Consider the following 11,307-nt stretch of genomic DNA (forward strand, 5'->3'; position numbering starts at 1 on the left):
TCTGCCTTTGTCTGAGGTATAGCCAGGAGGGGTTGGGGAGCTCTTCCCAAAATAGGCAGGTGTCCTGCTGACCTTTCTAGAAGGAACTGGAAAGTCCCCACCAAGGACCATGATGTAACAACTTTTAACATTTGCCAATTCCCTGTTATTTTCCTTCCTTGTTTTCCTTCAGCATATCTAAAGGGAAAACTAAAAGGTAAAGGACTTAATGCGTTGACATTTTGGAGGCAGCAAATAACATGGTTTCTGGCAATATGGTGCTTCACTCTGCTGCTCTTAGGTTGAATGGGCAGTTGTTCAGGTAGAGCAGAGCTCTGGGGCCAGAGAAAGAGTAGGGACCATGAGTCAGTCTGGCCAGAGAAAGGGGTGCAGGCAAGACTTCCCATAGCATCATCCAGGCATTGAAGGGGTCTGCTGACAATCAGTTCCATCCCTTGCCACCGTAGGACTCTTGGGTTTAGTCTAAACCTTAGACCAGAAGTCCTGGCTGAGTTCATCTGCTCTCCAGGTAGAGCCACAAGTGTGCAGGGTTGATGCTGACTCATGTTTCTCTTTCATACACTAGAGACATCTGAACAGCTGACCCCTGAGGAGGAGCCTGAGGAGACAGAAACCTGGGCCAAGCCTCTGAGCCAACTGTGGCAGAACCGACCCCCAAATTTTGAGGCTGAAAAGGAATTCAATGAGAGTATGGCCCAGCAGGCCCCTCACTGCGCCGTCTGTATGATTTTCCAGACTTACCATCAGGTAAGCCTGTTCCATCCCCTCTGTGTGTACCCAGGACCAGCAGTCAGAGCGAAGCTAGATTTAATTGTGAGTGCATAGCTGATCACTGGTTGTCTTGGGAAAGGCTTTTTTTCTAGCATTCTTTACCCCATCCGTGTATTGGTCAGGCCTTGCCAGGCAGATAACCCAGCAATGTGGGTTTTCACTTGAGGCTACTTTGGAGATGAGCTGAGGATGTGGTTTAGGCCCTCTTTGCACATGCACTCTCCACAGACTTCACTGTTTGCAAAACAGTCTCTTTTTTTTTTTTATCGTCATTCTAGTTGATGATTATTCCTGCCAGGTAGTTTGTAGTTCTGGTGAGTCATCATGGAGGACTACAATCTAAACTTCAGATGAAAAGCAGGTCCTCTAATGTTGTCTACCTCTTTCCTTTCCTGTTGCCACTGTGGGTGCTCCCAGTAGCCAGAAGGTTCTTGGGAGGGGAGAAACAAAGGGCCTGACTGGGGGAGGGGAGTGGAGAAGCCTGGTCACTGAGCTCAGTTCTGCTCCTCCCACCCTGGGGTGTTGCGGATTCCACCATCATGGATCTCTTTGGGTCCAGCTCTAGGGGGCCAGAAAGGCATTCATAGCAGCAGGTTCCAGGAGACCAGCTCAGTCTCAGCTGGAACCTGCACAGGGTGGCAGGTAGGTAAGCAGTTCTCCTATGGTGGTTAATGTAGCATAGCTGCCACTGAGCCATTGCCTGTGAGGGAAGTGAATGGCCTGGTTCTTAGTGTCAGCAGATCTAGTGAGGGTTAGTGTTTCACAAATAGCATAGGCTCAGGGGGTGACATGTTCCTGTACCCCATCCTTGGAATGAGGGTGATGGTGCCATCCAGTAGCAGGGCCAGCAGGTGTTCACAATCAGTATAGTTTCTCAAGGGAAGTATGTGGACGTAATGTTCTTTCTGGAGGGGCCCCAAGCCAGGAATCACAGGTGGGGCTCCAGCCATGTGACAGTACTGCAGCTCAGGTGACCTGCTGACATGGACAGCCAGAGGCAACCAGTGCTGGCTCATTGGAAGCACGTGCTCTGGGTGCTCTCCCCGGGTGGGGCCACATGTGGTGTAGCACATAGGGGAGCCCACAGCAGCATCCTAGCTGCTTAGCATCTCAGTGCATTTTATTACCGCTTGGTTTGGGAAGATTGAAATCCCAGTTGCCTCTTACCTCGCTCCCTTTTCTCAGTTGCCCCCTAGGGGCCTTTGTTTGATGCTGCAATGAGAAATTGAATTTGAGTCATTAGAGGTAACTTCAATTAGTAGCTCCGGGATAATGGCTGTGCACCTGGGAGCAATAGCCATGGTCATATCAGTAAGAGAACCAGCTTTCTGCTGATGGAGCAGGTGGGGAGCTAAGAGCACAGGCATGTGCTCACTGAGGTGTGCACTTGTTCTTTCCTCTTAGGTTGAGTTTGGAGGCCTTAATCAGAACTGTGGAAATGCTCCAGATTTAGCCCTCCAGAAGCAGAGGACCAAGCCATTGATTCCAGAAATGTGCTTCACCTCAACTGGCTGCAGCACGGACATCAACCTTTCTACTCCCTACCTTGAGGAGGATGGCACCAGCATTCTAGTTTCCTGCAAGAAGTGCAGTGTCCGGGTCCATGCCAGTGAGTGCCTCTCACCTTTCTCTGCGTCCTTTCCCAGGAGCATGGGCCTGCTCACTGGAAGTCCCTGCCACCTGTCGATCCCCCAGTTCCCTCATGCAAAGGTTGCTTGTGTGTTGTTGATTGATTCTCACTGGACTCCAAGAGTCCATTCTTGCCTTAGTCAACTCTGTGCTGTCCTCCTGGCTCTGGATACCAGTTGGGGATTAGTTCCTGCTGCTCAGTAGGTGTTTGTACCAGTGGGTCTGCAGTTCTTGACTTTTTGAGACTTTGGGCTGTACTGTTTGGTTGAGCCCTGAGGACTCTGACTCTAGAATTCAGAGGGTTTTGTAAGATTTGGTTGGAGCTTTGGAAGGTGGTATATGGAAAAGAATTGTAAGACTACATTCTGACTGTCACCTCTGGGTTCAATTTACTCATGTCGTTGTCCCTGTTAGGTTGCTATGGAGTCCCCCCTGAAAAGGCTTCTGAAGACTGGATGTGTTCTCGGTGTTCAGCCAATGCCCTGGAGGAGGTGAGTACGCCCACATTCTTACTGTTTTCCCCTGAGACTTGGAGTACATTCAGGGCCAGACTGTTTCATGTTGGACTTTATATCCCCAGAAATCTGCCTAGGGCCAGGTACACAGTGATGTCAGAGAGTAAGTTTTATGAGGATAAATCCTATGACATTGAGAGTGGTTGCTGCCCACTGTGGCTGGCATGAATGGAGTCTGGAAGTTGTGTTTTCTCCTTGTGTGAAGACCACGCTGACATGGTTATGGTTCCTGTGGAGGAACCATAACCCTCTTTGAAGAATTTAGCCATTGGGTTGTAGACTCAGGATGGGGCTCAGATGGTTCATTTTGTAGCTTTCTCCTCATTGTCCCCCTAGAACCTGGCAGTTCCCCATATAGGAAGCAGTCAGAGCCTTGTAGTCTCATCAGTTTGAATACAGTATCTTTTTTTTTTTTTTCCTTTTTGTCTTTTTTTGTGACCGGTAACGGGATTGCAACCCTCGGTGTCGCGCCCGTACCGCGACCGGCAACGGGATCACAACCCTCGGTGTTGCGCCTGCACCGCCCACACACTCAGTATGGCGACACTTCTGGTTCCCACCTTCCTGGGTCCCAGGCACCTGCTGGTGGAGGTCAGTGGTCACACTGGGTAAGGGAGGATACACTGTGTGTAGGCCCACATTAGAGGAGAAGATCACAGGGCCTTGGACCCAGGGCTGACTGAGGTAGCCTTTGCCTTTTGGCAGGTGGGTCCACGTTTCATGTGCTGTGGCAATTTTGGAAGCAAGGTTTGTCAACATTGCAGAAAGAAGTCCGGTGGACGTGAGCAAAATCCCCCTGCCTCGCTTCAAACTGGTAAGGAAGAAGAGTTGGGTGTGTGGACTCTACACAGTTACCCTTCTGAAGGGTCTCTGGGTGCAGGAGAACAAAGCATCTCTGCTTGGCCAGTAGCCACTTTTACCCTCTGGTATTGGTCAGTTTGTGATTCTCACCCTGTTGTTAAATTACTTAATAAGTACACCCATAATGAGACATGAGATGAGAACAGGTTGTGTGTGCCCTTGTGTTTTGGGAAGGTGGTTGGCTCTAGCTCAGTTGGCTGTGTGCATTTGGGAGGGGGGACAATAGAGGAGAGTGCGCCACCAGGCCGGCCAAAATACAGTATCTTTTTTTGACTTTGCTTACAGTTATTATTAACAGTAATGGTGAAGAGGATTATGTTAAGTTGAGTGACTACTTGGTACACATTAGCCCCAAGTGGCCTCTCCATCTTCCTACAGAGGAGTCCTGATTACAGGGGCTGCATAGGAGAAGCCCCACATGCTATGATTCTGTTTTCTTATGTTGAGGTTAGAGTTGCCCAAAGGAAGTTGGGGGGAAGAATAGATTGGATGTTAATGACTTGAGGTAACCACTTTCCTCCCTCTCCCTTCTTGGCAGGACTGCTGTTTATGCTCATTACGAGGAGGGGCCCTGCAGAGAGCAAATGATGACAGGTGAGTTTTCTGATCAGTCTGAGAACACACAGGCTCGGTTCTGAAGCAGCATGCAGCAGCATTGCGAGTGCAGTGGCTGTTCTCCTGAATGACCTATGAGGATTTGGGAAGTATATCATGTGTCCCTGAAATAGCATCTCCAAGGCTAATTTTAAACATAGGATGCCAAGGGGAGCCAAATACTCCCAGACCTTGCCAACTCCAGTTTTCCCTCTGAGGCAGAGATGTAAGTAACATCTTTCTTTTGGAGGAGCAAAGAGTGGCCTCACAAAAGTATGAAGACCCCATAAAGGTGATGCAGGGACTTTGTGAGCTGAGAGCAAGGACATTTACCCTGTTAAAGCTGGAGCTGGTGTGCAGAGTGGCCACGGCCAGGGTCTAGAGAGCAACTTTTCATACAGCAAACTCTCCCTGGCTCAGACCTGCTGTTTGGAATGAGGGTGAGTGTCCTCCAGGAGGACAGTGGGACATTGAGAAGAGCTCAGCCAGGCCCACCCACTACTGAATCAAATCTACAGAAGTTTCTGGGCTTCTCTGCTGTCAGTCAGCTCATTTCCATGGAGCTGGATCTTTGTGCTCAGTCTCATGTTTAGTTGTTCAGAGGTAGCAGCATAGGATAAATGAGGTTTTTGCCCTGGAGAGCTGGCTGTCTGGGGGATAGCACACACAGGTGAGTGGGCACTAGCAGTGAGTATGCTGCTTCCAAGCGAGCTCCTGTGGGAACTTGAAGCATACATGCTGTCCAGCCTCCTGCCTCCCGGGAAGCCCCGCTTGCTGTTCCAGATAGAGGACTCTTCTTGCTGCTTCCACTCCTTTCAAGGCACTTGCTGCCATTGCTTGAGGTCATGGTGTTCCTCACAATTGTGGGACAGTGCCGGTAACGTTTTCTTTATTTGGGGTGGAAAGAGCCCTGCTTGAGCCTCTCACCTTTACCTTTTAATCCCTATTCTGTCCTCCAAGCTACACAAAACAAATCTGTTCGCGCTCCCACACAGTAGCCTTGCCGGCGCTGCAGACAGCTTCCACGCAGCCTCAGCCTTGTCTGTGGTAGGTTTTCACATGGCCTCATTTTAAGTGCTTTCACCATTTTTGTTGTTCTCATCCTGGCTCATGTTGGGTTTCCCAAAAATGCCCAGCACCAATTCTCTCATTCTCTAAGGATATCTGTCGAACAGACCTCTCAGAGTATGTGGGGCTTGGGCCAGACCTTAAAGAGTAAGTCTGCTATGGATAAAGGGAGCAGAAGGGAGAGGTCATTTCAGCCTAGGGGAAAGCTGTGGTTACTGGCAGATTGGGGCACAGTTGGGTATGTTTTCAGGAAGCACACAGGTCCTGTGGTGAAAGAGGTCTGTGTCAGGCTCTCTAATTTACTCTCACTCCCTGAAACCTGCCACACTCAATTAGCTGGGGCTCTGCTCATTTTGCAACAGACTGAATGAGTGAGAGTGTAAGAAGTGTGGCCCTGTGCTAAGCCTGGGCAGTGTTGGGGGGGGCTGTTTCCACACACTCAGTATGGCGACACTTCTGGTTCCCACCTTCCTGGGTCCCAGGCACCTGCTGGTGGAGGTCAGTGGTCACACTGGGTAAGGGAGGATACACTGTGTGTAGGCCCACATTAGAGGAGAAGATCACAGGGCCTTGGACCCAGGGCTGACTGAGGTAGCCTTTGCCTTTTGGCAGGTGGGTCCACGTTTCATGTGCTGTGGCAATTTTGGAAGCAAGGTTTGTCAACATTGCAGAAAGAAGTCCGGTGGACGTGAGCAAAATCCCCCTGCCTCGCTTCAAACTGGTAAGGAAGAAGAGTTGGGTGTGTGGACTCTACACAGTTACCCTTCTGAAGGGTCTCTGGGTGCAGGAGAACAAAGCATCTCTGCTTGGCCAGTAGCCACTTTTACCCTCTGGTATTGGTCAGTTTGTGATTCTCACCCTGTTGTTAAATTACTTAATAAGTACACCCATAATGAGACATGAGATGAGAACAGGTTGTGTGTGCCCTTGTGTTTTGGGAAGGTGGTTGGCTCTAGCTCAGTTGGCTGTGTGCATTTGGGAGGGGGGACAATAGAGGAGGCTGTACTATCAGTTCCTGGAATCATTGGCTTTCTTTCCCTGCATTGAAGAAATGTGTCTTCTGCAAGAAGAGGAGGAAAAGAACCGCCGGCTGCTGCGTGCAGTGTTCTCATGGCCGTTGCCCAACTGCTTTTCACGTGAGCTGTGCCCAGGCTGCCGGAGTGATGATGCAGCCGGACGACTGGCCTTTTGTTGTCTTCATTACCTGCTTCCGGCACAAGATTCCTAATTTGGAGGTGAGGAAGGGTGCCATTCTAGAATTCTCCTGGCAGTTTTCAGGATCATTTTCTCTGCATGCTGTCCATTTATTGTGTCAGCAAATATTTCCTCAAGCATTATGCTTTATGGAGAGTGCTAATGAGTGAGGGATTAAGCGATGGCTACTGTCCATCTCTACTCCCTGCCTCGTACTTTGCAATCCAGTGGCACCAAGCTGCTTGTGGGTGATTTCATTTGATTATCCATTCACTCATTTGCTTCACCACCACACTGTCCATCTCTACTCCCTGCCTCGTACTTTGCAATCCAGTCGCACCAAGCTGCTTGTGGGTGATTTCATTTGATTATCCATTCACTCATTTGCTTCACCACCAGGATAAACTCCTTTAGGGTCCGTATCTTATTAATCTGGGCGTCCTTATTACTTCACCCAGTGTCAGGGACATAGCAGAAGCTCTGTAAATGTTGAGAATTAGTGGGGAGACCTCCCAACAGTTAAGCATTAACTTCCATATAGTAGAGACTTTTGCAGTTCTCTAAATGGTGAAGCTCAGAGAAAGATACATGCAATGTTAGCTAGAAGAGTTAAGAAAGGATTTGGGTAGAAGGTAGCTTTTGAAGTGGGTCTTAAATGATAAGAAATGATGAGTGGGAGGCCATTCAAGGCTTCAGAAACAGGCTAAGTCTGGAAGAATGAACATACAAGACTGGTCCTGGGAACATGGTGGGGATGATGCTTGAGGTGAGCAGCACCAGAGGATGAAGGCCCTGGATTGCCACTCTTGGGAGTCTGACCTCTCCCCTGGATGAGGAGAACTTTTTTAATATTATAATTTTGAACTGTATTTTCTAACAGTCATTCTACTGTGGTGATTGAGGAGAAGATTCAAGGAATAAGAATAAGAACTTGAGACAGGGCAACCAGTTGGCTTAGGAGAGAGTGAGGTCTGAAATGAGGACACATTGGCAGAGCTTTGGGGTCACATCTGACCCCAAGAACTTGACAGGGTTTGTTGTTCGCCATGGGGAGAGGGGATGGAGAGAGAGGGAGGGGAGGAGGAAAGGGTGTGGGAACAGGCACTGAAAATGACTCAGGTTACTCCCTTGAGAGATGGAAAGGAGAGATAGGATGATGTTGTTAACTGCAATCAGGAACTGGGGGGAGAGATGAAAAAGAGGAAAGGACATGTAGTCTTTTTTTTTTTTTTTTTTAAAGATGACCGGCAAGGGGATCTTAACTCTTAACTTGGTGTTGTCAGCACCACGCTCACCCAATGAGCTAACCGGCCATCCCTATATAGGGATCCGAACCCGTCGCCTTGGTGTTGTCAGCACCACACTCTCCCAAGTGAGCCACGGGCCGGCCCCAGGACATGTAGTCTTTGACGTCTCTGAAACATTCCAGTTGAGCAACCAGCAGGCAGCTGGATTAGCCATGAGGGTAAAGACTGGATATTGGGCCGGCCCGGTGGCGCACTGGAGAATGCGCCGCTTGGGAGCGCGGCGGCGCTCCCGCCGAGGGTTCGGATCCCATGTGGAGACCGGTTCCCGCTCACTGGCTGAGCGCGGTGCAGATGCAACACTGAGGGTTGCGATCCCGTTGCCGGTCAGTAAAAAAGGACAAAAAAGGACAAAAAAAAAAAAAGACTGGTTATTACCAGCATTTAATAGGACAGTTAAATCCAGTTCCCATTAGCAACAGGGCTCTGGAGATGGCCAGTATGAGAAGCAGATAGCAGAGCATGAGCCAGTGAAAATAGTAGAACACCACAGTCTAGTAGGCTAGCAGAGGGAATACGGTGGCCACAGGCTGCAGAGAAGGCAGGTCTGGTTTGGTGGTTATTGAGTACTCCACACTGAGATGTTGTCGGAGGTTGGGTCAGAAGCCGGACTATAGTTGGGGAAGACCCTGCTATCAGTGAGTTACAGTCCCACAGAAGAGATGGTCATACAGGTTTGTCAGTAGTGTGGAAATACAGCAGAGGGCCTGTCTCAAAGAGTGAACTTTGCACTCTGCCATTTGGGATCACAGAAAAGTCTTTGTTAGCTGACTAGATTCTCCTTTTTCATAAAGATATTTTATTGCGAATGAGAGGTGGTCCAGGGGTATGGTTAGGACCTTAGGAAGATGAAAAATTATTCTATGTGCGTATGAGACTAGAGGAGTAAAAGCTTGAGGTAGCGTTGAGTCCCAGCCATGGTGGGGAAATGATAGTCTTATTGTGGAACAGGGTAGTGCTTTTGGGATTTTCATCTCCACATGCAGAAGTTGGCAGCTGTAGACTGCTGATGCTGTGAGGAATTTGCAGGTACTGTTGAGAATTTCTTTCACTGATTCGTTCTTCAAATATTTATTGAGCATGCCAGGCATAGTTTTGGGTGCTAGAAATATACCAGTGGACTGGACAAAAATGTCCCTGTCCTTCTGGTGGATATAGCATAGTTGAAAGATATGTAGGAAACTAGTAGATACACAGAACGTAAGATGGTGAGAAGTGTGGTGCATAGAAATAAAGCAGGATATGGGGAATGGAAGAGGAGGTACTAAGGAATGGCATTAGTAAGTTGACACTTGGATGTGAGAGAGCAACTGTGCAGATAAGTGAGGAATGGCATATCAGGAAGAGGGAACAGCAATGCAGAGACCCTGAGTACAAACGTGTGGCACACACGTTCAGGGACCAGCAAGGAGGCTGCATGGCTGAGCAGAGCAGAATGTGTGGGCAGGTTGGGCAGGAGTGGCTGGATATGAGGCTACCATGTTCTTTGTGATCCCGTTAGCATCAAGGACAAGTTCAGAACAAGAAGGATGAGGTGAGGGCACCAGAGATGGCAATAGCAGGATCCTTGTCATGGGGGCAGTTTGTTGTATGCAGCTGGGGACATCCAGGAAACCTCATTCTTTGTGTCCTAGCCTGCAGGGTAGATAGAGCCAGTGCTGAGATCTGTGTGGAGCATTGCCTGGGGGCCCAGGGCCTCTGGTCACCTATTGAGTCTCCCCTTTGATACTTTGGTTTGTATCTAAGGTGTGTGCATTAGTAGGTGGTATTTGTTCAGTTCCTCACAACAACAGGGAAGTCACAAGAGTCTGTTCAGGGAGTTTTGGGTAAGAGTCTGTTCAGGGAGTCTGTTCAGGGTGTGGTGAAACAACCCGTTGTGGATTGGGAGCTAGGGAGGAGCTAAATTTATAGAGGAAAATATGGCACTGTTTCTTCCACTGTCCTGGCTGGGATATGAATATCTAAAAAGGCCTGTTTCAGCTCCCATCTCTTCTCTCCCTTTCACTTTCCATTCTAATGCCTTTTCCCTGATAAAGAGGAACTGATTGATCTCAGTCCCCATTTGCCAGGCCTCAAGTCTGTGTGAGTAACCCAAGCCTCTTGTCTTTTCCAGCGTGCCAAGGGCGCCTTGCAGAGCATCACTGCAGGCCAGAAAGTCATTAGCAAGCATAAGAATGGGCGTTTCTACCAGTGTGAGGTGGTCAGGCTCACCACTGAGACCTTCTATGAAGTCAACTTTGATGATGGTTCCTTCAGCGACAATCTTTATCCTGAGGACATAGTGGTAATGTCTGCAAGGAGCTTCTTGGGCAGTTTGGGATGGGGAATGTCTCTAGTTCTGGCTGGCAGACTGGCTATGGGTCTGCTTGCCTTTTCTAGCCATGTCCCATGGCTCCATCAGTCGGTCCCCAAACAGAAAGGTCCCATGGCTCCATCAGTTGGTCCCCAAACAGAAAGAAGCTTCTGTACTGGGCTGTCCTTGCAAAGAAAATTGTGTGCTAGTAAGTACCCTCCTTCCCCTAGATGTCCCATGGCTCCATCAGTCGGTCCCCAAACAGAAAGAAGCATCTGTACTGGGCTGTCCTTGCAAAGAAAATTGTGTGCTAGTAAGTACCCTCCTTCCCCTAGAATTTCGTGGGAATCAGTGTTTTCTGCAGTTCTTTGAAACATACCTATATTTTGGTCTAAACTATCCTTACAGGCATTCTAGTGCAGTATAAGAGCCCTTTGGAATCAAACCAATTTGCCAGTACTAGCTTCATTGTTTAGTAATTGTGTGATTTTAGGAGAATTATCCAACTTGGAATCTGCTTTGGGCTCTTCACAGTTGAGGGCTTTGGGACCAAGGAGAAACTGCTTGGAGACACCCCTGGCCTGCTTATGTTATCAACACCTGAGACTCTAGAGGCATTGCGTGGACTCAAATCCTAGGTTTCCTGGCTCAGTATTCAGGACTTAGTTCAGGTTTACCCTACCCCCACCCTGCCTTCTCATGTGGCAGACTAAGCCCCAAGGTAGAGGAATAAAGCCCTTCTTCCTTTAACAAATCAGGTATTTCCCATGTTTATACCACATTAGCAACTTAATTGCTAAAAGCACATTCATTAGTTATAAGGTAGACATGTCATACTAAAGACAGTATTGGTAGTATTCATAGCAGTAAGATAGTTATTATTTATCAAGTTCTTATAGTATGCCAGGCACTATGTTAAGTGCTTTATGTCAAGTTCTCTTTAACGTCTCACACCACCTCTGAGGGGTATTATTTCTAACTTATGGAACAGTAATCTCAGGACTTCCTTTTCTAAAGGTTATTGAGAATCCCAAAGCGCTTGTGTTTTTGTGGGTTACAGTCTATGAATATTACTCCA

General features: G+C 48.4%; 1 protein-coding gene across 1 annotated transcript; it reads left to right on the plus strand.

Moving 5' to 3' along the window:
- Window positions 1–565: 565 nt before the first annotated feature.
- On the plus strand, window positions 566–10,373 carry LOC103582821 (lysine-specific demethylase 4A-like; the record flags this gene model as incomplete). Its single annotated transcript, XM_008564309.1, has 7 exons — window positions 566–747; window positions 2,176–2,380; window positions 2,815–2,891; window positions 4,315–4,370; window positions 6,051–6,159; window positions 6,488–6,673; window positions 10,050–10,373. Coding segments are annotated over 7 exons (1,139 nt in total), but the record flags the coding sequence as incomplete, so codon positions are not given.
- Between the last annotated feature and the right edge of the window lie 934 nt (window positions 10,374–11,307).

The sequence above is a fragment of the Galeopterus variegatus genome, unplaced genomic scaffold (genome assembly GCF_000696425.1).
Source record: "Galeopterus variegatus unplaced genomic scaffold, G_variegatus-3.0.2 Scaffold18019, whole genome shotgun sequence".
Taxonomy (NCBI): domain Eukaryota; kingdom Metazoa; phylum Chordata; class Mammalia; order Dermoptera; family Cynocephalidae; genus Galeopterus; species Galeopterus variegatus.